We start from the raw sequence: 24,742 nt of genomic DNA, 5'->3' as shown, positions 1-24,742 counted from the left end.
ATTCCCAGCCAGGGTACATTCCTGGGTTGCAGGCCAGAACCCCCAGCAACCGCACATGGATGTCTCTCTCCTCTCTCTCATCTCTCTCTCCTCTCTCTCTCTCTCTCTCTCTCTCTCTCTCCCCCCCTCCCTTCCGTCTCTAAAAATAAATAAATAAAATCTTTAAAAAATTATATAGGTTTCAAGACTGTATGATTTTTAAAAGTCACTCTATATTTGGCATCTATATGCAGAGACGAAACAGCCTTTTAACGAGTCTCGGTTCTGGGGAGTCCTGCAGAGCCCTGTTTATAGACACAGGCCTCAGACATTTCCCTGCTCCATGTCTGTGTTGCAAGGGGCACCAGAATCAGCGAAAGCTGCTTCATCTGTCTCACAGTAATCACAGACTTTCACAATAGCTGGTTTCAGGGGTGCCTTCTAGCAGGGTGAAAGCAAAAGCTCCGCGTCTGATTGGTAACTTGTTCCACACACGTCAAGACGTCGTTTTTGCACTCTTCTGTCCTGCTCACGTGGCTGGATAGTGCAAGCATTTTTTTTAAAGATTTTATTTATTTATTTTTAGAGAGGGAAGGGAGGGAGAAAGAGAGAGAGAGAAACATCAATGTGTGGTTGCTGGGGGCTGTGGCCTGCAACCCAGGCATGTGCCCTGACTGGGAATCAAAGTTCAAGCATTTTCACTGTTTGTTTCACTGGAGTGAAACCGAATTTCATCTTCACATCAGCAAGTACCATGTTGGAGACTGGAGGGCTCCCTGTGTAGCAGTCTCCATGTGGCTTCTTCTTTTATCCTTTGTTATAGGACTTCCCTTCGGCTAGAATTCAGGCAGTCCTGAAGGGTGGTGGTTCTGTACTTCAGTTGTAATTTTGATGTGGTTGTGAGTGCACGTTTACCCAGCCCACTGTCTTGACCAGAAGCTTTGACTATATGGTTTTTAAAGGATCAAAAAGGTTGAAACTTGGAGATTAAACAAGAGGAAATTGAACAATTGATAAAATTGTTGGCCCTTTGAGGTAAGATTCCCTAACTGTCTGTGGTCCGTGTACGAGAAGGGTGTCGTAGCAGTACTCACCCTACCCGTGAGGACCCACTGCCCAGCCACAGGGTGGAATTTTACACATTTCACTGCGCTTTATCCTAACGCTATTTTGGAAAAGTGTCTAAGGGCCCTTCCCTGACGCATTAGGAAGAAGTAGATGCTCAGCGTTTGCAGCCCTGCTGTGCTTTGGGAAAACCTGACAGTTACACGTATCACCTGGCACTGTGTCTGTCTGACTCAGCACAAGTGATTAACACATGCTGGTTCCAGAATTCCTTCCATCCTCCCCCACAATCCCATGACAAAGAGGTCTCTGCCCTGCTTGACGCAGTTTCTTCCTTGCCCTCACTCGGTCTTGCCAGACCAGTTCTTGGGCTTTTGTAGGAGTTGGAGGAGAGTTTTGTGGGAGAGACTTGAGATTCCAAGAGTGGTTTTAGGAGAAAAATGTGGGACAGTTGTAATAGGCGGTGATGGTGGATGGGAAAAGGAAAAAAATGGGAATTTTGTGAAGCGTCGTTGATACAATCACTTTGGAGAGCAATTTGGCAATGGGTGAAGTTGCAAATGAGCCTGCCCTCCCACTCAGCAGTTCCGTTTCCCAGAATGCAGCCTAGAGAAACTTACACATGTGCACCTGGAGATCTGACCAAGGACATTCAGGAGGCACTATTTGTAATCACAAAAAACTGGCCCTGCTGTGAATGTCCATCGGTGGGGGGAGGAGCTTAAATAACTAATTAGTGTTGTGTGACGGGAGATGCTTCCAACCCAGCAGCAATGAGCAGGAGGTGTAGAAATGAGCCTGGATAGACCTCAGAAACATAAAATTGGGTAAAATAAGCAAAATCATCCACATGGCCTGAAGCCATGCATGTGTTATTTATCTACTTATTTATTTTTATTTTTACATATTTTAAATTACAGTTTACAGTCAATATTATTTTGTATTAGTTTCAGGTGTATAGCATAGTGGTTAGACAATCGTATAGTTTATGAAGTGAGTCTTCTGTTACTTCCAGTGCCCACCTGGCATCATACACAGTCATTACAATGTTATTGACTGTCTTCCCTATGCTGCACGCTACAGTCCCCTGACTGTTTTGTCGCTACCAGTTTGTACTTCTTGACCCCTTCACTTTCTTCACCCAGCCTCCCACCCCTCCTCCCCTCTGGCAACTCTCAGTCTGTTTTCTGTGTCGATGAGTCTGTTTCCATAAATGTATTTTTAAGAACTAACACAATGCAATATATTGTTTATAGATATTTACATACACGGTAAAAATATAACAGCATGGAGTAGAAGGATAAACACCCAACTCGTTTTATCAGTCAGGATCGGTTAGGGTCCTGCTTCTGTAACAAACACCTCAAAATCACAGTGGCTTGTAACAAGAGTTGATTGCTTGTTTGTGCTACATGTCCAGCAGGGGTCAGCAGAGGCCCTGCACCCTGTCACCTCATTCTGGGACCAGGCTGACCTGTAGCCACCAGTTGCCAGAGCAGAGGGAAAGAGGGCTTGGCCGATCGTCAGATCGTCCCCTTGGCCAGAGCAAACCACATGGCCACACCCAATTTCAGGGGGCAGGCAAGAGCTATCCTGCAATGTGCCCTAAAGGAAAAGCAGTAATAGGGTGATGACCCCACACCCATGATGATGGTGCCCCTGGGGAGATGACAAAGGGGCCTCTAACTTCCTTGTAGCCATTATTTTAGAAAACATGAAGCAAAAATGTGAAATTTGTTCATTCCGGAGGAAAGCTACCTGGGTGTGTCCTACATTATTTGCTATGTTGTACCTTTTAAACTTTCCGAAGTAGAAATAGAATTTCAAAAGGGAGGGGGCAGTGGGACAGCATTAATATTAAAAATCATATATGTGTATCCTCACTGGGACCATATTTCCTTTCACAGTTTTCAGGAAAAACATGAGTAAAGGAATTAGTTGTTTTTAATGTTGTTTTTGGCTGCGTGGCAGCATTCTTGGACCTCAACTGCAGCTCCAGGGGCTCTGACCTCATTTTCAGCATTGCGTGCGCACCTGTGTGTGCGTCGGCTCCCCCCACAGCAAGGGCTCTCCCCAGGTTGTCCTGCTAACCTCTGCACTCCCAGCCCTGAACTTTCCACAGAGAAGATGCTAGTAAATGTTTTAATGGATGATTCCAATATGCTTATTTCTACCTAAATAATGAGTTATTTCCAGGCAGGACCCATGTCATCTTCCCCCTCTGAGCCCCTCTCTGGAACAAGGAACAAATGGTTGTTGAATGAATGAATGACTGTAGGCCTCCTTCCCCAGCCCATCAATGGGAGCAGAAAACACATGGCCCTTCCCGCTCCACCATGAGCCTCCCAAGGAGCTGGGAAAGTCCGTTTTTCTGCAGATTCTACCATGTTTTTCTGCCTGCATTGAAAAGCCAATGACTATGCGTGGCTATGCAGGGTGGCCAACTTCCCAGGACCTGCCCCCCCACCCCCTTCCAGGCCCCCCTAGTTTCAGTGCTGCAAGTCCTGTGTCCTGGGAACCCCTCAGTCCCAGGCCAACTGGGATGGTGGGCCACCCTGTAGCAATTCCCTTTTTCTCTCAGGGTCTCTTTTTTCTTCTCATCTTCATGCAAGAGGGTTAGCGCTGGTCTTCTCTCTACATACCAAATCTATGACTTTAGGAAAGGGCTGGAGGGGAAGAGGCGAGTCAAAGAAGCAAGCAAGACAAGTTGGGATTTTCTGAAAGAACTTTATAATTTTTGCAAAGCGTGTGGATCAGTATCGTCACCCAGGACTCCGTTCTAGTGGCTTGCTATGGTCTGGAAAAACAGGGGGAAAAACCCAGATTAGCCTAGTTAGGAGCGTGGGTTCTGAAGCCACGTGGAACTGGCTTCAACTCCCAGCCATGCCGCTCATTAGCTTTGTGATCCTGGGCAAGTGACTTGACCTCTCTGAGCCTCAGTTTCCTCATCTGTATGATGGGGTAATCATTCACCTCATGGGGGTTTTTCATTATACTATTAACTAAGATTCTCATTGCAGTGCCTGATACATGTTTAAGTAGTTTATAAGTGATGACTGTTACTAGTATAAACATTATTCATCTCCCCTGGCCATTCAACTCCAGGTGATACTGGCTCTCTCAGTGGGGCCAGAGCTCCTCCTGTCACAGCTCATCATTATTGTCCATTTGATTATCTGTCCCCCACGAGGCAGCCCTTGGACGCATCGCTCTGGGACAAGAAAAGACCTGGGCCAGAGAAGGTGCTTCATAAACACTTGCTGAAAGAAGGAAGTTTGGCAGTAGTTCAAAGCTCCACCCAGAAGCCATCAAAGTTCTTGGGGCCATGCTGGAGCAGAAAACATCCCCAAACCCTCTGGAATGTCACCAAGGGTCCCTTCACTACTGACCTGCTAGGATCCTTTGAGCCCCTCCTCGGGATCTGCTGTTGTCCCCCTCCTCCCCCCACCACTGTCCCTCCCTTCAGCACCTCTCAGAAGAGCAGCACCTGGAGACCTCCTAGCTAGCCTGCCTGCTCACCTCCTGGATCCAGTCGTTAAAGGCTGAGACACGCGTGAACACAGTGGGCTTCTTGCGGGCGTTGCAGCCCAAGGAAGATACAAAGCTGGCCACACCATGGACCTGCCAGGAGCCATCAGCAGCAGGGCAGTTCAGGGGGCCTCCAGAGTCACCCTGGAATCGTCAGAGAGCAGCAGAGGACTGAGACACGTCTCAGCTTTAAGGAACGGAGTTTGTTCTGACTTTGGGGATTTGACCTGTCTGAGCCTCGGTTTGCTCATCTGTGATGGGCAGTAGTATCGGTCTTATGAGATGTGAGAATTAAATGAGATGGTAGATATATGATCCTAGCACAATGCCTAGTGGAAAGGAAACAATGAATAAATGGTAGTTCCCATTATTACTATCACAGTAAACAATGTTATTGTTCATACTCACTTATACCGCAATGCTAGTTTGGTTTAATTATAACTTCAGGACAACAGAGTGGAAGATGACTTCAGAGGCCAATACCCCTTGCTGTGCTGACGGGGAAGCCTCAGGACCAGGGAGGGACAATGACTTCCCAGGTCGAGTCAGTGTGCAAACGAGGACTGGAATACAACGGTCATGACTCCCAGGCTGAGAATGTGTGCCTTGACTACCTGACTTTCTCCCAGTCCTTCCTGGCCTGGAAGCTGAATGGAGCAAGCGGACAAGATCTCTCCTGCATCTTCCATGGCAGTGGTACCCCAGGGCCCCGCCCCCACCAGCTGTGTGGCTGTAGCTCAGCACCATCTTGGGCGGGTGAGAGCTGACTCACGTTGCACCCGGAGCGGATGTCCCCACCGGCGCACACCATGGTCTTCTTCAAGGAGATGCCCCACCAGTCCCACTTGGAGCAGTGCTCATAGTCCACCACTGGCAGCAGGGCTTGCTGCAGCTTGTCAGGGAGGGGCCCGCCAGCTGTGGGGGTAGAGAGCACTGAGTGCGGGAGTTAAGGGGTGCAGGGCTGGGGCTGGGAGCCCCAGTGTGGGGTGGAGGGCTGCAGGCAGGCAGCTCTTCTGATGGGGAAGATGGGGACCCTCTTCCCACCAGACTATATAGTCCTGTCTGCTTTGTCCATCTGCATCCCCAGCACCTGGCACTCAGGAGACACTAAAAATGTCACGTTTGGGAGGGCGGCAGGAGAAGACTTCTGCTGGAGGAAGAACGGGGAAAAAAGTGCAAGCACCGGTCCTGGTGTTGCCCTCAATCCCAGCTCCTGGGCCCCATTTTTCTACCCACTATCCCTGTGACTGGGCGGAGGTCAGCACGTACTACTGAGACGGCCCCAGCCACTGATGTAGCAGGGTGCCTCGTTGGGCAGGATGTCGTCGGCCGGAGGGAGGCAGGCAAGCTTGACGGAGTCTCCCAGCTGGGCAGGGCGAGACAGCTTGATGAGGGCGATGTCGTTGCTGGGGAGGAGGGGAGAGTCATGGAGCTTGGTGCTCTGGCCGGACCAAGCCTCACTACCCAGTCCTTGCTCCAGATATTTCACCTCCAGGCTGCCCCCCCCCACCTTTCTCCCTGGGCCCCTTCAGCTCCCGGATCACCCTTGACCTTCACAAATGTCCTCAGCTTTTACTCCAGTGGTCCTGACACTTCAGCTGAATCAGAATCACCAGGAAGTCTTATTAATACAGAGGTTGCTAGGCCCCAGCCCAGAGATTCTGATGCAGGGGGTCAGATTGGGGCTCGAAAATTCACGTTCCTGAGAAGCTTCCAGGGGATGCTGATGCTGCGGGCCTGGGGACCACACCTTGAGAGTCCCTGGTATCGGTCTTCATCCACCCGCTTGGCTCTCAGATCACTTCACCTGGGTCTGAGTTCTCTCTCCACTGACCCGTGTGGGCAGGTCAAGTTCTTATCATCCTGGTCCCTCACTCCTGTTCTGCACTTTTAGGGGATCGGCACTCTTCCTTGGCCTCCCCACCAGAAGATGCTGAGCCAATCAGACACAGTTTTGCATACAGTTGAGGGGCTTAGGAGGCCCTGCCTTTCGTCCTCACCTAGTGATTGCCTCCTCAACCCCCGTCACCACCCAGGACGCCCAGAGGTTCACTCTTGGCAAGCGGTAAAACGGGGGCCCAGAGAAGGGCGGTGACTTTCCCAGGCCACACAGCACCTTAGTGTTAGAGCCTGACTTCTTAGTCCACTGCGCCTCCTTTTGCCCGTGGTGCTGAAACCCCAGCGTGCCCGGTGACATCCACTGAATGGAGGAACCCTTGGACTTGGGAGGGCGGGTTCCAGAGGAATCCTGGGTTCTGAAGCCAGCCAGCCAAGTGGACTTGGGGGAGTCCGCACTCGTCCTTGGGCTCTCGTGTCCCTGGGGTGTCCAACTCACAGCTCACGGGCCACATGCGGCCCAGGATAGCTATGAATGCGGCCCAACACAAAACTAAACTTACTTAAAAGCTTTTTTTTTGTTGTTCATTAGTTTTTGTTGGTGTTTGTGTATTTAATATGTGGCCAAGACAATTGTTCTTCCAGTGTGGCCCAGAGATGCCAAAAGGTTGGACATTCCTATCAAACCTTAAAGGCTTTGCCGGCCCCAGCCCTCAGCACGTAGAACCTGGGCACAGGTTGCTGGGCCCAGCTCCAAGGACCCTGGGAGTCTTCTCGGAATTGGCTTTGGGTCACAGAGGGATGAAGGGAGGACCCCTTAGGCCCTGGGTCTGAGAGTTCACTTACCCACAGGACACACATTTGGGGTTCCAGAGTGGGTGCACGAAGAGGTCCTCGGCATTGATGGGGATCACCTGTTCGGGGCCCTCTTTCGTTGACCGGTCATACTCTCCCAACACCACCTGGTAGGTCAGGGAGCTCCTGCCAGTGGAGGGAAGGTCAGTTCAGGCCTGGTTGGCCTCCCTCCTTCCCCCCCATAGTCACCCCCACCCCGTGGCCTGCCTGGACTGCATGCAGGGACAGGGCAAGTGAGAGAACTCACGAGACGCAGTGGCCCGCAGTCATGACCCAGTCGGGGTCAATGAGGGTGCCGCCACAGGTATGGTGAAAGTCTCCGTTCTTCTCATATTGCAGGGAGATCTGGAGGCCAGAGAGGGAGGAGCCTGAGTGGTCTGGACCCCACAATGAGGGCTGCTACCATGGCTGTATAAGCTGTGCACTGTGCAACTCCAGAGGCTCTGTTTCCGCAGAAAATGTTGGGGTCCTCTCGAAACAGGCAGCGCCCAGCCTGTGCAACTGCTCATGGCGGCCCTGTCCCCCCCCCATCACATTCTGACTCTCCGACGCCCTCCACCTCCCAGCCTAAGACCTCCCTGGGGACTCAACATTTCCTGTCCTTCAACCTTCCAGCTTAAGAGCCCCAAGGCCCTCTGTTCTATCAGGCCCCCAGCTCCTCCGAACCTCAGTTCTTTCAAGGCTTCTTGGGCCCTCTGAGGCACAACCCACCCAAAGCCTTTTGCCTCTCTTCTCATTTCCCACATTCCGATTTTCAAAAGCTCTCTCTAAATCAGGGGTTGGCAAACTATAGCCCATGGGCCCAGTCAGTTTTATGGTCTGTTTTTGTACAATAGATTACCGGGAAATAGTCACACTCATTCATTTACGTATCATCTGTGGCTGCTTTTGTGCTACAGTGGTACAGATGAGTCATTGCGATAAAAACTCTATGGCTAGCAGAGACTAAAATATTCACTGTCTAGTCCTTCATAGAATAAGTTCAGCGACCCCTGCTACGAACTGGTGCCATCCAATAGGACTTTCTGTGGTGATGAAAATGTTTTGCATATTTTTTATTTTAGTTAAATTTAATTAATTTATTTTAAAAATTCTGCTTGCTTTTTGTTATAACTTTATTTTTAAGATTTTATTTTATTTTATTTTATTTTGGAGAGAGGGGAGGAAGAGAGGGAGAGAAACATCAATGTGTGGTTGCCTCTCACCTGGCCCCCAGGCCCGCAACCCAGGCACGTGCCCTGACTGTGAATCGAACTGGTGACCCTTTGGTTTACAGCCTGCACTCAATCCACTGAGCCACACCAGTCGGGGCTATTTTTTATTTTTTATTTACTGATTTTTTTTTGAGAGAGAGAGAGATTGATTTGTTGTTCCATGTAGTTATGCATTCATTGGTTGATTCTTGCATATGCCCTGACCGGGGATGAAACCCACAACTTTGGCATATTAGGATGACACTCTAGCCAAATGAGCTACCCAGCTAGGGCAACATTATTTAATTTTAATTAATTTGAATTTAAATAACCATATATGGCTAGCCGTTACTGTGTTAGTCAGTGGTCTAGCCCTCTGTGCCTCCCTCCCCTGACTCCCATAAAGCCTTTGTCCGTTTATTGCTCTTAGGCCTTATAATCCTTTTACATAATTCAAGGGGTCTAGAAATGAGTCCCCAGATAGTTCCCCTCCTATACAGGGTTGGACAAAAGTAGCTTTACAGTTGTGAGTACATGAAACACAGAGTTTATTCTTATCTTATTACTTATTAATTATTGTACTATTGTCCATACGAACAACAGCAAACCTACTTTTGCACCACCCTGCATGCAAAGCCTGAAATTCCACTCAGTGCACCAATTCTCAGGTTAAACATTGCCATCCCCAGATTCCACTTCTAACTTTCAAAGAGGCCCGTGAGGGTTACAGGTTGAGTGGGCAAAACATCCCCGTGGAGTGGACCATCCCAGGGTTTCCTGGCCTTTGGAAGCCGAAGTGGACAGCAGAAGCAAAGCAATGGGCTAAGACTCGGTGCCCTGCAGTCAGAGCAGGGGGTGCAGAGCCTGTGGCGGCGGGAAAGAGTGCTGCTGGCATCACTCTTACCTGCCAGGGCCAGCTGTAGGGGACCGCGTCCTGGCCATTGACCACACGGGTGGACGGGTTGAAAGAAGGTCTGCCACAGCCGGAGGCTGGAAGGGAGAGTCGAGATGTCAGTCCGTTGGAGGGACCCAAAAGCAAAGAAGAAGCCTGGGTCCCAGTCCCAGCCGTGTCACAAATTGGCTATGTGATCCCATGTAAGCCCCTTCCCCTCTCTGGACCCCAGTAGCCACATATGAACAGCGAGCATTTGGACTAGAGCAGAGGCCTAGGAAGGAGTCCAGGGCTAGAGATGAACGTGGGGCCTCTTCCCACGGCAGCGTTAAAGGGCTGGGTGCACTTAGAACAGTGCCCGAAGCCTAAGAGCCTCTCAGAAGTGATAGCTATTATCATGAAGAGAAGTGACTTTGGAGTAAGACTGCCTGGGTTCAAAGTGCAGCTGTGCCCCTCATTCTAAGATGGGCTACTCTTCTTCTCTGGGGATCAGTTTCCCCATCTGTAAAGTGGGGATAATAATAGGACTAACCTCATGGGACTGTTGTAAGAATGACATGAAAGAATAGAAGAAAAAAAATCCTTAGCATTCTTCCTGGCATATAGTAAGCACTCAATTAATTTTATCTGTTACCATTTCTGTCAGTCAAGGAAGGCTGCCTGGAGGAGGTGGCCCTAAGCTAGAATATAATATGGCAGAGAGACCAGGAAAAGGTTAGACCATGTAATATGGAGCAGAGTAGAAGGAGTGTGAGAGGAGGGTTGGAGGGCTAAGTAAAGGGGCAGAAATTCCAACCTAAGTAGTCTAACCAGAGAGCCCAAACTCATCACCATTAGACTGTGTTTACTGGCCCCATTGAGGACTTCCACCATAGCCTTTTGGGTCTTTCTCCTGAGCTGGTCCACCCATGGCTTCCCCTCCATTATTCTGCTCCAGCACCAAGCTGAAAGCCCCCACAAGCATGCTCTAGGAACAAGCTGAAGTCCCCCTCCTACAGGTGTTGGGTTTACGAGACCCAGGGCAGGTGACAGACTTCAAGGGCTCCTGACCCAGTGCAGCACAGACACAGGTAGGGGTCTTACCTAGGGCCACCAACAGGAGGGAACTCAGCAGCCTGAACATCGTGGCTTTTGAGATAGTAGGAGAGAGACCCGGAGCCTGGGACTCTAATATAGGGAAGTAGGTAGGTGGGGGGGTTGGACTGGGCTCCATTTCCGGAACAGGTGGTGTAAGGCCAGGTCTCCCATGGTCCAAGGCCATTAGTACAGATTGTGGGGGGTGGGGATGGATGACAGCCAACAGCAGGACCTGGAATTCTATCCAATGTCACCTGTGTAGCCACAGAGTTCCCCCATGTGGCTACACAGCTGGCATTGAATGGCCTGCTGATAACAGGGGAGGGGGGAGGAAAGCTCACATCAGAACAAGCCAGCCTCTTCCAGGAAAGAACATGGGCTTTGGAGCTGGCCGTACCTGGATTCAAATCCTGCCACCTCCAGGCTCTGCAACCTTGGGCCTATGGCTTAACCTCTCTGAACCTCACATTTCTCATCTCTAACATGGGATTGAGATTAGTATCCACTTCAGTAAATTTTTCCCATATTTTTCTATAGCAGGCTGTACTAGGGGGGCAGCTGTGAACAAGACACGGTCCCAGCTCTCTTGGAGCTTGAGTCTAGTAGGGGAAACAATGACAAATTTAAAAAAAAAAGGATATTTCTGATTGTGGTCGTAGGTGCTCTAAAGAGAATGACACATGAGTGACTGGGGTGGGAACGGGAGTAACCCACTTAGATGGGGGGCTAGGGACAGGGACACTTGGGCTGAGGAGGTTGTGCTGAAGGAGCCCTAGAGGACCAGCAAAAGCCAGCATGGGGAGCCCTAAAGGAAAAGCACTGCAGGTGGAGAGGGCAGCGAGTGCAAAGGTCTGGAGGCTGTCGTGGACTTGGCTTGTTCAAGCGGGGGATGGTCAGAGTGGCTGCAGCACAGTCAAGGTGGAGAGCGGGGCAGGGATGACGTTAAAGAAGAGGTGACATCCAAAGCCAATTCACTTGTGACCCAGCAGTGCCATCCCTAGTAGAGACCCTTGAGAAAAATCTCGCACCTGCGCGCAGGAGACATGCACATGTATGCCCCACGCAGCCGTGTCCTCAGTCCTCAGTCACAACTCAGGTGTTCCTCAAGGAGAAAGGATGGGTGTGTGTCGTTTAGGCAGAGGATGGAGTATTAATCAGCAGTCGGAAAGAATGACAGCACAGTGACATGCCACAAAGTAGACAATTCCTAGGAATGTAAGTTAAGAAAAAAAAGTTCCTGAAAAATTAAATGCAGTTTTACTACCCTTTTTATAGAATCAAAATCAACTAAAAATTTAAAATATACTTCTTAAGAAATACAAGTACATGAATACAACTATAAAAAAGCAAGCAATGTGTAGTTCAGTGGATTGAGCATGGGCCTGAGAACCAAAGGGTCACTGGTTCGATTCCAGTCAGGGCACAGGCCTGAGTTGCGGGCCAGGTCCCCAGCAGGGGGCGCATGAGAGGCAACCACACATTGATGTTTCTCTCCCTCTCTTCCTCCTTCCCTTCCCCTCTCTCTAAAAATAGATAAATAAACTCTTTAAAAAAAGCAAGCAAATGTGTGATGGACATAGGACCCCAGACAACAGTTGGCTCAAGTCTGTGGCAGGGGCTAGGATGACAAGTTCAACGTCGCTAGCAGTTCTATCTTTGCTTTAGTAGTTTTTGGTTTTGCCTTGGGTTTATTGAACTTAATTTACATAACAAAATTTGCCAATTTTAATGTAAAGTTAATAAGTTTTGACAACCATAGGTCGTTCTGAAGCCACCGCCACAATCAGGATGCAGGACATTTTCATTACCCCAAACTCCCCTCTTGCCTGGCTGCATGCTGGCTCACCGGGGCGCCTGGCCCCAGCGAACAGTGACCTCTCTGTCACCACGGTCTTGCCTTTCCTAGAATCTTTCCTACCAATGGAAGCTATGGTATCTATCTTCTGTTTCTGGGTGTCTTTTACTTTGCATAATGCTTTTGAGATTCATCCATGTCATTCTGTTCAATGGGGTTTTGAAGGTGCCAACTACATTATTTAAAATAAATATGTGTCTAACTAAATACATAAAGTGGCCCGTGAGTGAACTAATGATACTTGAAATAATAATGAGAGTATGTCAGGGACTGAGGATTATGATTTACCTAATTCTATTACCTGAAAGAGAGACTAAGAAGAAGAGAGAGGTGGGTGACAGGCAGACCCTGTGGGGTTTCTTCGCAGGCCAGGTAACAAGGAGTTGGATCTTTATTCTAAGCACAAGGAGAAACTATGGGTGGGGGTGGGGAGGGTGATTAAATGGGGGAAGGACCTGGGATCTCATTGATACTTTCAAAAAATCTCTTCCTGTTGCTGAGTGAAGGATTGTGGGTGAGGCAGAGAGGGGGACCTGAGGTGGGTATTTCAGGGCTGGGGCAAAATGTGACGGGGGCTGGGGCCTGGCCTTGGGCAGTACAGGTGGAAATGGAGGGGTCAGGCTGGGATCGTGGTGTACTGTAAAGACGGATCGATACCTGAGATCACCCCTGTGAAGCAGGAAGCACAGTGCCTGGAGCAAAACCAGTGAACGTGGTTCATGCTAATCTGTAAAACAGACTTAGCACGTCCTCGTCCGCTGTTAGCGACAGCCCCCCAGCCCGGGGCCGACACGTTACAGGTGCACGGTAAATGTGTGCTGAGCAAGGCAAACGGGCTCTGCAGACTTTCCTTGTCTCCCCTTGTCACCCAGCAAGTGCTCTGAGAGTGGCCAGACTCCTCCCTGGTGGGGTTACTGACTCAGTGCAGAGCCCCCTCTGGATTCCTCCCTGCTCCAGAAGCACGGGAGGAAGGCGATGCTTAGCTGCTTCAGGTGGGTCCCTAATGGCGGGGTGTCGGGCATCAGCTGGGCAGATTTTCTATCCGAAGTGCACCCCTTCCCATCACACCCTCGGTGACGTCTGCCGCCCCAATAGCCTGGGCCCACAGAAAGGGTGTGGACGCAACAGAAGCAGCTGTGAAAATTCTTCAAACTGCGATTAAAAATAGCCGTGCCCTCCCTTACCACCTGTTCCCTATGGGCCTGGACATGTTTGTTTGCTCAGCTTTAAAGCTCAGAGCCATTTCTCAGACCCTGAGCTGGGGAAGAAAGAGGGAGGGGTGAGGAGGGTGAGGGCCGGGCCAGAAACTCCCAGGTTCCACTGAAGAATGGTGAAACTGAGCCTAGAATGGCCTAATGATCTCATCCATTGCTTCTGTCTGACAGACAGGAAAGTGAAGACCCAGAGCAGCGCAAGGTCTGGCTTAGGGGCTCTCTGGTTGGTCACCGCCTGGCCTGGCAGAGAATAACCCCCAGCCACCCCCCAAGTTAGCACAACAAGCTGTCCCAGCCTTTATCCAGGTGGCCTTGAACAGGTCCCGGCCACTCTGTGGACTCTGCAGACAGACATGTGGCCACCCTGGCCCTCTGCCCTCCAGGATGGCTGTCCCCTCACAATCCGTCACGTCATCTCACCTTCAGGCCTTGTGGACACACTATCAGCTGCGCTGCTGATTTGCCCAGTGGGGGGTTACCTAGCAGCAGATGGAGCAAGTTCCCCGAAGAGGAGCCTCTTCCCAACCCCTGGAAAGAGGGAGCTGGCCAGGGAAGCTGAGGGGCCGCTCTGCGGTGGGCCTCAGCCTGAAGCACAGCGAGTGGTGTCCTGAGTGGGTTGTGGAAATCCCGGTATTGGGAGACTATGGGGAATTTGGAGGTAGGTCTGGGGAGGGGAGAGAGGGAGGGAGGGTGGAGCAGCTGGGAGTCTTTTTCTGGAGGAGTTCCATTATTTCTAGTTCCCACCCGACGGGAAGTTCCGTGAGGACAAAACGTTCCCTCGTTCACCCTTGAATTCCCCGTACCTAGAAGGGGCCTGGCACACAGTAGGCACTCATCAATATTCACATGACATTAAAAGAGGCAACAACTGAATAAACAAAGCTAAAGGGTTCTTCAAACGCCTGGCTCTTCCTGCTGTGAAAGTAGAGTTGACCCGGACTTTCATAAATGGCTCATCTGGAGGCTGGGACTCTGTGTTGAGGAGCTGTGTCGTGTTGGGATGGTGGTTCAGAAGAGTGGCATTCTAGAGGGTACTAACAGGTGTTCGGTGACAAAGGGACCCACAGGAATGGAGCCCCATGGGGCAGGGGGGTTTGTCTGCTTTGTTCGCAGGGGGGGGGGGCCTCAGGTCTCAGAACAGAACTCAGTGGGCACACAGTACAGAATTGAAGATCCAATGGAATTAGAAAATACATATTACACACAGTTCAAATCCTTTCCCGCAGGACCTCTCAGAGCCTTGAAGGTGGCCATGTCCACTGTGCATCATGCACAGTGATCTTAGGTCCAGGACTCTGCAGGGCCTCGTTGCTCTGGAGTCCCCACTACCAGCTCCATCCCTCTCAGACGAGACAGCTCAGCCTCTGGGATGGGGACAGAGGCCCAACGTCAAGCCAGTGCCCCATCTGCCCTGCAATGGCACCGAGAAGCCTTGGAGGAGACCCAGGGCTGGGACTGCATGCAGGTGGCTCTTTCCCAAGGAAGCCACTGCCTCGGCTGGGAGCTGAAGCTGGGGAATGTTGGTCCAGGGTGCTGGGGAGGGGTGAGGAGCGGGGACAGCCTGCTTCCCACCGCTAGTGCCTGTCTGCCTGGGCCAGAGCAGAGGTGGGATGGGAGAACCACCTTCCACCAGCTGCCCTGGGGGTTGGTGGTGAAAGAGGTGTGAAGCCCCCCCCAACCCCCACCCTTATTCCACTGCTCTCCTGGCACATACACATTCAACAAATATTTGTGGAACATCTACTAGAATCCAGGCATTGTCCTGGTCAGCAGGAATATCTCTGCAAAGATGACAAGGCCTCCTGAGCTCACAGCCAGCAGGGAGGGTGAGCAGCAGGGATTCAGTGCCAGTCTGCTGTCTACTCTCCATCGGCTCTCCACCCTGCTCCACCCTGCCCTGCAGCCGATGTGATGGAGAGCATTGGTGGGCCCCTTGGTCCTCTGGGTTTGTTCAGACAATGGAAGGTGTCCGCAGGAGACTGGAGGACAGGAAGAGAGCAGTTACAGTAGCTACTCCTCAGGCCCCTCCCAGCAGGGCCTCAGGTCTGCAAAGGCTGCCTCACTCCACCAGAGGTCAGAGGCCCTGGCTCCATTAACTGCCTCCTCCCTCTGCCCCTTCAGGCCTGGGCTGGTATCAGCTCCGCATTGTCGCCAGCCGTGGGATGCTTCACCGGCCCTTAATTTCTCCAATCCTGTCTGTCCTTTTGTTTAATATTCCTCAATTACCCCTTGGGGTTGATATCTGTACCCCTTCCAGACCTTGACAGATGACACATTTGGATGAATATAGCAGAGGCCCCAAATACTAGAGCATAAAATAACAATTTATTCCCCTCACTCCTGCTGGTGTGGCTCAGTGGACTGAGTGCCAGCCTGCAGACTGAAAATTCGCTGGTTCAATTCCTGGTCATGACACCTGCCTGGGTTGTGGGCCAGGTCCCTAGCTGGTGGCTTGCGAGAGACAAGTAATCTGTTTCTCTCCCTCTCTTTCTCCCTCCTTTCCCCACTCTCTCTAAAAACAAAATAAGTAATTAAAATCTTTTTAAAACATGTATTCCCCTCTACCTTCAAAGTCCAAGGTGGCATTGCAGCTTTGCTCTGTGAAATCTGTCCCCGAGGTGTGTCCTCACCTGCAAGCCTCATGTCGTGGGCTCAGTTGTGCTCCCCCACCCGCCCCCAAAGACTGTGTTGAAGTTCCAGCCTCCAGTACCTCAGGAGGTGAACCTATTTGGACATAGGGTCATTGCAGATGTAATTCACTAAGATGAGGTCATTAGGGTGGGCCCTTATCCCATATGTCCAGTGTCCTTACCGCAAGGGGAAATTTGGACATAGAGAAACACACAGAGGCAAGATGGCTGTGGACAAGCCAAGGAGAGCGGCCTGGAACAGAGCCTCCCTCGCAGCCCTTGGAGGGAACCAACCCTGCTGATACCTAGATTTCCGAGTTCTAGCCTCTAGAACTGTGAAAGGATACATTTCTGTTGTTTACACAACCCGCTGTGTGACCCTAGGAAACTCACACGGCACAGCAGTGGCTCCTGTGCTCCGCCCGCATTCCAGACAGAGAAGGGCGAAGGACAAACATGTGCTTTATCTTTAAGCACCCAACCTGGAATTTGGATTCCTCTCTCCTGGTCGGAACTCAGCTCAGGGCCTGCCCTGGCTGCCTGGGAAATGCCCTGTGCACCAGGGAAACCCCTTCTCCCACGGAAGGAAGGGATGGTGGAAGTTGGGGTGCGGCAACTGGGCTCTGGCACCAAATGCCACAGATAATTTCCAGAAGCAAGCAGCAGGAAACCCTGTCTCAGGTAAACAGTTAGGAAATGTATCAGCACACAAGATTTGACTTCAAGTTCAGAGGCAGGAACAGGGGAGACTGGGGGAAGGACACCAAGGTCTGGGCTCTGTTTTCTGTTCTGTTCCCATGGCTCTGCCCTGCACGGGCTGGGAGTCGGATGGCTAGTGACACTGGTCACAGTCAAACCGGGAAAAAGAAATCTTACTTACTTGAAATCAAGGGACTTGGTTACCCAGGTGAGAGAAGTGCTGAGAAGACAAGAGGGAAGGTGGAGGAGCCCAGAGATTAGCTACACCTGCCTGCAGGGTGGAGGGACAAAGGAAGGAGGGGAGCCAGGGAGGGTCACCCAGCCCAGACCTATCAAGTGGGAACCATGGAGGAGATGTAGGGAAAGAAATACCCCAGTTTTCTCTCTTCCCGCCACCCTCCTGTCTCCCAGCCACTGTCTCCTACTGGCTGAGCCCAGCTGGAAAGTGGGTGTCTCCGGTTTCTGAGAAACCTGGCCTGCAGGAGTCAGTTCCCCCACCCCCTTTCCCAACCACAGTGAGGAATAAACCGAAGGCTGGAGCTTCCATGGGAGGTGAGGGACCAGACGGGGCCAGAGACCTCTTCCGGGCAAGTGCCTCAGAGCAGCAAGGGGCCTTGGAAAGGCTCTCAAGGAGAGAACAGGATCCAATGTATGTTTCTAAACTATATCTCTGATTTCCGAGTGGAAAATAGTTTAAGGAGGAGCAAGAATACTGTCAGGAACACTAACGGAGAGTCCACAGAGGTTGTCCAGGTCACCAGGGTGGGGGCAGCGGAGAGGCAAATTGGCTGAGGACAAAGAAAGAGCCCGAGAAGGATGAAGCCAGGAACTAACCAGGGAATCACATGGGATGTGCACGAACAAGCCAGGCTGACCCAATTCTGTGTCCCAGATACACAGCCACTATATGGTGGCTTGCACACAGCAGGCACTCACTCAGTGCACGTGAGGTACATACACAGCCATGGTACACACACACTCAGCAATGCCCTATCCACTATGGCTCACCCTCACGTGGCCACTGAGTTGCCCTTCACATGGAATACGCCCTGTAGAGCTCCTATGGTTCACGTTTTCCCTCCTAACGAGAGAACGCTGGGACTAGGATGATTTACAGACCAGGATGTAATCTCTCATATTGCCAGCAGGGGGCGCCCGAGAGCCACAGCGATCTCCAGGTCTTCCTGCACCATCAGCTTGCCTGGTTTCTGTAAGAGTTTATTTGTTTCTGAGTGTGTTGAGGGGTTCCTTGTGGAGGTTTAGCTGAGTATAATGGATGCAGTCGCTACTAATTATAGGCACTGTGTCACCAGGCTCCATTGCCCTGGCACAGTGTTGGTGCTCAGTTTGTTACATGGATGGATGAATAAATGAATGGATAGATAGATAAATGGATGGATGGGTAGATGGATGAATAGTTGAAGGGATAAAGAGAAGAAAGCTGACTCAAGAGGAAAAATGTTAAAAGAGAAGACTCGGGGGAAAGGATGGACAGCAGACAGATTAGGGACAAATCAGAGGAAAAAGAAAAATGCAAAGAAGGTAGGAAGACATGTGGCCAGGAAAGGGTTGGGGGTGGGGGTGGGGGTGAAGGGGTGGTGACTGAAGGGGAGCAGTGAAAAATTTGCCGACCTCGGTGCCTTGGCCCAAAGTGTATCCTTCTCCCGGTGCCTCCCACTGCTGCCTGCCGCAATGCTCCTGGATGGCTGGAACTGGCATCGTCTTCAGGAAGGCCTCCCTGAGCCTGCAGCTGGGATCAGTCCCCCTTGATATGCTTCCCTCCTGCTAGTTCCCACAGCTCTGAGGGGTACTACTGGGGCCCCTCTGGCCTGGTTAAAATATGGGCAGTGGAGCTCTGACTGGTGTGGCTCAGTGGACTTAGTGCCCACCTGCAAACCAAAAAGTCACCTGTTTGATTCCCAGTCAGGGCACATGCCTGGGTTTTGGGCCAGATCCCCAGTTGGGGGTGCATGAGAAGCAACCACACATTGATGTTTCTCTCCTTCTCTTTCTCCCTCCCTTCCCCTCTCTCTAATAAATAAATAAATAAATGATAAATCTTTAAAAAATATGGGCAGTGGAGTCAGACAGGCCCAGGTTTGATTTGAATTCAAGCTCAACCATTGTTGTATAACCTTGGCCAAGATACCTGACCTCCCTGCACTTCGGTTTCCTCAGCTGGGGGAACACCAGTAGTTCCCTTACAGTCTGTCTGTGAGCAGGTAAAACTCCTAGCATGGGGCTTGGCCCATAGAAAGCACTGAACAGAGGGTAGCGATTACTGCTTTCGCATTCCAGAAAGTCCTATCCTCAAATGGTTTGTCCCATCGAAGAGCTGTTTGCTTTAATTTGGGTTTAGAAAATACTGTCCCGTAAATGAATAGTGAATACCATTGGTTAATAATGTATGTGAGCTGCCTGAAAGCATCCATCTTTGCTTAATTCATTTTTTGACATGTACGAGAATATTTATTTCTGTGTTGTTTGAAGTAACAAAACATAATTGAAAACAACCCAAATGTATATTGACAGAAGAATGAACGGATTGCGGTACATTTGTAGAATGCAATAATAATGTAGAGTGAAAAATTACTGGACTGGAGCTAGGGGTGTCAATATGAATAGATCTCAAAAGCATTTCATGGAGTGAAAAAGCAAATTACAGAATATTGCATTCAGTATAGCATAATCTATACAGCATTTGAAAACACGCGAATCTGACACATTGCTATAGGCTGTATAGCAATGTGTAACAACAAAATAAACAGGACAGCAAAGATCTTGGCACCCTCCAGGAAGGGAGGGAGTGAAGTCGGTGAGGGCTTCAGGTGGCTTCCGCTGTATCTATCTGTCAGCTTAACTTAGTTTTGAGTTTCTTGAATGTGGTATGGGACCTTCGCCATTTCAGCTTCCACAATAACTCTAAGCAGGAAATATAATGAAGAAATTGGGGTTCAGACAGGCACGTTTCAGTGCCCATGCTTACCCAGCCTCCGGGAGGCAGAGGTGGGAACTGAACTCAGCTGCCTTCCCTGCCAAGCAGGCTGCTCTGTGTCTACTGAACTGCTGGCCGGGTCTTGGGGATGCAGAAGGTGCCAAGGAGCTGGGGCAGAGCAGGTGAGCTCCACTAGGCTGGACGAGGAGGGCTCAGCCCAGGCCTGGGAGGGGCTTGGGTCCAGGCCAACCCAGGGGAGTTTTCCCGCCTCTCGGTCTGTTTCCTGGCACTGTCCTGGTGGGGTCAGCTGTCTGGGCTGGAGCCACGTTGGGCAGGGTCTCCACAGCAGGAAATGGAGGTGCCTAAGTCCCCAAGCTGGCTCTCCTCTTGTTCCTGCAGCCTCCCTGACCTCCCACCCCAGCACAGGCATCCAGGGGCACAGGCAGAGGGAGAGACATGGAGTGAGCTCCAGTCCCGAGGAGACTCCAGGCTCCCACCAGGGACCTCAACACAGACCCCAAAGCCTTAGGAGCAGAGGTGTTCCAGCTGTTCCAGAACATGGCCTGGCAGTTATTTCTTCCCTCCCTCCCTTCCTTCCTTCCTTTCTTCCTTCCTCCCTCCCTTCCTCCCTCCCTCCCTTCCTAGAATCCACCGAGTACTGAGGTCTGTGCCAGGCACTGGGAGGCAGAGATGAGAGACAGCCCCTACCCTCCAGGAGCTCCATGTCTGCTCAGGAGATCAGACATGTAGAGATAAGCACCTAGCAGACATTCAACGCATGTTTGGGTTGAAGAAAATGAAAACTACGTAGTAAAAGATCAGCACTGCAAGGGCTGCTGGGGACACCCACGGGGCCCACAGCAGGGCGGTGGCTTGCTCAGGTCACAGTTATGCTGCTCAGTCCTGCAGCGTAACTGGAAACCAGGACCCAGAATTCCAGACTCAACCAGGGCTCTTTCTGCTGCATCCCACCCCTGCTTTTCTATCTATCCTTTTTTTTTTAACTTGATGATTGTGAAATATTTCAAGAATACAGAAAAATAATTTTTTATTTTTTAATTTTATTTTTTTAAATTTTATTTATTTATTTTTAGAGAGGGAAGGTAGGAAGAGAGAGAGAGAGAGAGAAAGAGAGAGAAACATCAATGTGTGGTTGTTGGGGGTCATGGCCTGCAACCCAGGCATGTGCCCTGACTGGGAATAGAACCTGCGACACTTTGGTTTTCAGCCCGCGCTCAATCCACTGAGCTATGCCAGCCAGGGCTTAGAAAAATAATTTTTTAAACATTTTTTATTTATTTTAGAGAGGTGAAGGAACGGAGAAACATCAATGTGTGATTGCCTCTTGCGTACCCCTACTGGGGACCTGGCCCACAACCCAGGCATGTACCCCGACTGGGAATCAAACCAGCAACCCTTTGGTTCGTAGGCTGGCACTCAATCCACTGAGCTACACCAGCCAGGGCCAGAAATTTTTTTTTACATAATATTATGCCCCTTGGGAGCTCACCACCAAGTTTTGTCATACCTTTAGGGTGGCCGCTGCTGCCTTCCCAGCCTGAGTCATGTTATGATATTTTCTTTAATGGGCTTTGTGTGTGTGCGAGTGTCTTTAAAAAGAGGTTGGGAGATGTTTTCTGTCTGACACCAACCGATTCTCCAACTCTCTGACACCCACTCGGTATCCAACACATTAATTCATTTCTGGCACAGTCTACCTGGTGTTAGCACCAGACCCCACAAGGTAAAGGGCTCTGTTTCATAAGACCGTCCCTACTTTAGAAACCAGTCCCATGTCCCAAAGGCCACCTCCCCTTTCTGACCTACCGCCTATAAATCGGGTTTCCTGTGACTCCCTCCTCAGGTATTGTAATTTGCTAGAATGGCTTGCAGAACTCAGAAAAACACCTTACTCATGCTTACCATTTTATTATAAAGGCTTCCAGTGAACAGCCAGATGAAGAAATGTATGGGGGGAGAAATATACAGGGTCCTGGGCACACAAGTAAAGACACATGGGCGTCATTAAGGAGAATGACAGATCTGGAATGGACTTTAGGGACCGTGCAGTCCCACCTTCTCCTTTTCAACTGAGTAAACTGAGGCCCCGGTTGTTCAGCAAGTCAACACACAGCTGGGCCTGGAATCCGGTTTCCTCCTCTGTCAAATAATGGATAGCCAAGATTCACAGGGGTTTTACCGTGTGCCGAGGGACAACCTTGTGGGGCAGGAATTCTGATCCCATTTACAGGTGAGGAATTTGAGGCCCAGCTGAGGGCAGTAATTTGCCCAAGGTCCTACAGCTGGCAGAACCAGTACGAAGGAGAGGCTCCTGGTTAAACTGCTCTCTGGGAAGACGGAGCTGTTTGCCTCACCATGCCATTGAACAGATCCAGTCGTTTAAAACGCATTTACAGGAAGGACACAGCTGTCAGCAGCTGCTGACACAGCTTCGTGGGGGTGGCAGGAGGAAGACACCTTCACGTGGAAGGTGACCTCCCTCCACTGTCTCTCCTCCAGGTGAGACTCAAGGGAGCAGCTTTGAGGGTGCAAAGAACCGGAAATGTGTACAAAGAAGAACCAGAAATGTGTACAGACTTGGGCATCAGCAGCCTGAGGGTAGGAGGCCTGTGGAGGGGGTGGGGGGCAGGGAGCCAGGTGAGATGGAGAATGGTCTCCTGTGAGCTTCATGGCGGGAGGCCTGGGCCCGGGCACAGAGGAGGACAAAAGACATGAAGAACTGAATGATGGCCGTGTAGTCCATGTCGGGCTGTTTTCTGTCCTATGCTTTGCTGTCACCTCCCTGTGACCCTGCACCTTCAGGAAAGTCTGTCCCACGTAAGAGCTCCATGTCTGTGGTGGGTTGGGACAGGGATGAGGAAGGAGTGGTCACAGTGGTGGGGGTGCACAAGGATGCCACTTTGCTAAGGTGACAGTCACGGAAGGTGGGGCAGTGTGAGGAGACTGCGAATTGGTCCAGCAGCGGGAATTCAGAGTGAGGGGTGATGAGAAGCTATGACAGCCCCCTGATCTTCTCAGAAAAAGCGGGGAAGGCTCTGAACTTCCCATGGCACATGGGATGGAGACTTGAGTTATTTTATCTGCTTATTGAAGGAAGGGGTAATGCAAGAAGGCCGGAGGGCTTTGGGGGAGTACCGGTTGTGTACCACAAACCCCGAGCACGGTGTCTCCACTCAGTAACTACTTAGCACAGTAGGTGCAGCGGTTGGCGGGCAGGCCCAAGTCAGATTGCTGGGCTTGTATCTTGGCCACGTTCCTGTAGTTACTCCATGTCTGTCCTTCCGTTTTTTATCCAAAAAGATGGGGATGCTATTGCCGCTGCCTCGTAAGGTTGCAATGAGTGAGTGTCTATAAAGCATTTAGGACAGTGTAGACATCAGGGTTCTCTAGAGAAACAGGTCCAGCAAAACATTTTCTTAATCTGTGTTGGGACGGCTGTGACAAAAATGCCAGACTGGATGGCTTAAATAATAAACACTTACTGCTCACGGTTCTGGAGACTGGGGGGTCCAAGACAAAGGCACAAGCAGACTCAGCCTCTTGTGAGAGCTCCCTTCATAGATGGCTGTCTTGTCCCAGTGTCCTCACATGGTGGAAGGCGGAAGGGAGCTCTCTGGAGTCTCTGTTATAAGGGCACTTGTCCCACTCATGAGGGCTTTGTCCCTAAGGCCTGCTCACCTCCGGAAGACCCCATCTCCATACCATCACACTGGGCATCAGATTTCAACCTAGGAATTGGCGGCAGGGGTGGGGCGGGGGTGGGGTGGGGCATAGACTTTTAGTCTACAGCCATATGCAGTAGGTTCTGTGACTGGAAGCAAAATGATGTATTATGAAACCCAGTTTACCATAGGCGAACTGATAGTCGATAGGAACAAGAGTTAATTTCCTATGACATCTTATCAATGGTATAACTGAGGCAGAATAGTAAGAAGCTAGGAAATGTTCTTGGCAAGTGGAATGGGAAAACTGAGACAGCTCAGCAAACTGGCCAAGCAATTTACAGCCAGGTATAGGAGATCACAGGGCAGAGAGCCCCAGGTGCCTAGCAACGGGCAAAACCAGCCAGCAACATTGCCCCCAGGGTGGCCTTTCCTTCCCCCGGAGTCCTGACCTCTCCTCCTGAGAAATAACCTCTAGGCCTCAGTCATATTTCAGCTCCAGGCCCAGAAAAGCAGCAAAGCCAAGCAGGTGACACCAGGCCCAGCTGTGATGACCAGTGATGTCCCGCTCTAGTGCTGACCAATCAGTGAAGGCCACAACCCTGAAAGGATGCACCTGGACAACTGATGCATATTCTATTGAGATCCTCCCCTAAGACCACCCCTAAACTCCCAGCCTTTAAAATCCCTGCAAAAAAGAGCCCTGGCTGGCATAGCTCAGTGGATTGAGTGCGGGCTGTGAACCAAAGTGTCGCAGGTTCGATTCCCAGTCAGGGTACATGCCTGGGTTGCAGGCCATGACCCCCAGCAACTGCACATCGATGTTTCTCTCTCTCTTTTTCTTTCTCCCTCCCTTCCCTCTCTAAAAAAGTAAATAAATAAAATCTTTAAAAAACACCCTAAAAAAAAGAAGGTCCCAGAGCACACTCTTCCTCCCAGAAGCATGCTGGCACCCTTCCCTCCCCCTCCTCTTCCTCTATGGGCACACATCTCCTAAACTCCAAGGGACCCTGTGAGACCTGCCACCAGGGGAGCAGTGGCAGTGGCAGCTCATCCAGGCCAACCCCCTGAACCTGTCCCCAAGGCCCCCTTTCCTCTGACTCTGCAGGGAGCTGACAGCAGCCCTGCCTTGTCTCACTTCTTCCCCGTGACTTTCTAGAAAGCCAAAGCCACTCGGCCCCGTCTCTCTCCTGTTGCTTCTTCTCTCCTAGGCCCTTCCTTATTTAACTGTCCCCAGCCTTAAAAACACACCCTAAAAACCACCTGGACATGTGTCGGGAGCTCTTTCCTGCATGAAGCCA

General features: G+C 50.7%; 1 protein-coding gene across 1 annotated transcript; it reads right to left on the bottom strand.

Moving 5' to 3' along the window:
• Positions 1 to 3,789: 3,789 nt before the first annotated feature.
• On the bottom strand, positions 3,790 to 22,522 carry LOC114497776 (proproteinase E-like). Its single transcript, XM_036025117.1, has 8 exons — positions 22,460 to 22,522; positions 9,361 to 9,504; positions 7,511 to 7,608; positions 7,255 to 7,389; positions 5,842 to 5,978; positions 5,345 to 5,487; positions 4,564 to 4,716; positions 3,790 to 3,841 (listed from the first exon to the last, which is right to left on the bottom strand). The coding sequence occupies exons 1-8, from the start codon at positions 22,520 to 22,522 to the stop codon at positions 3,824 to 3,826; spliced, it is 891 nt and encodes a 296-aa protein (XP_035881010.1). The 3' UTR covers positions 3,790 to 3,823.
• Positions 22,523 to 24,742: the final 2,220 nt, after the last annotated feature.

This window comes from Phyllostomus discolor, chromosome 5 (assembly GCF_004126475.2).
Source record: "Phyllostomus discolor isolate MPI-MPIP mPhyDis1 chromosome 5, mPhyDis1.pri.v3, whole genome shotgun sequence".
Lineage (NCBI taxonomy): Eukaryota > Metazoa > Chordata > Mammalia > Chiroptera > Phyllostomidae > Phyllostomus > Phyllostomus discolor.
This window is presented reverse-complemented; position numbering and strand designations above follow the sequence as displayed.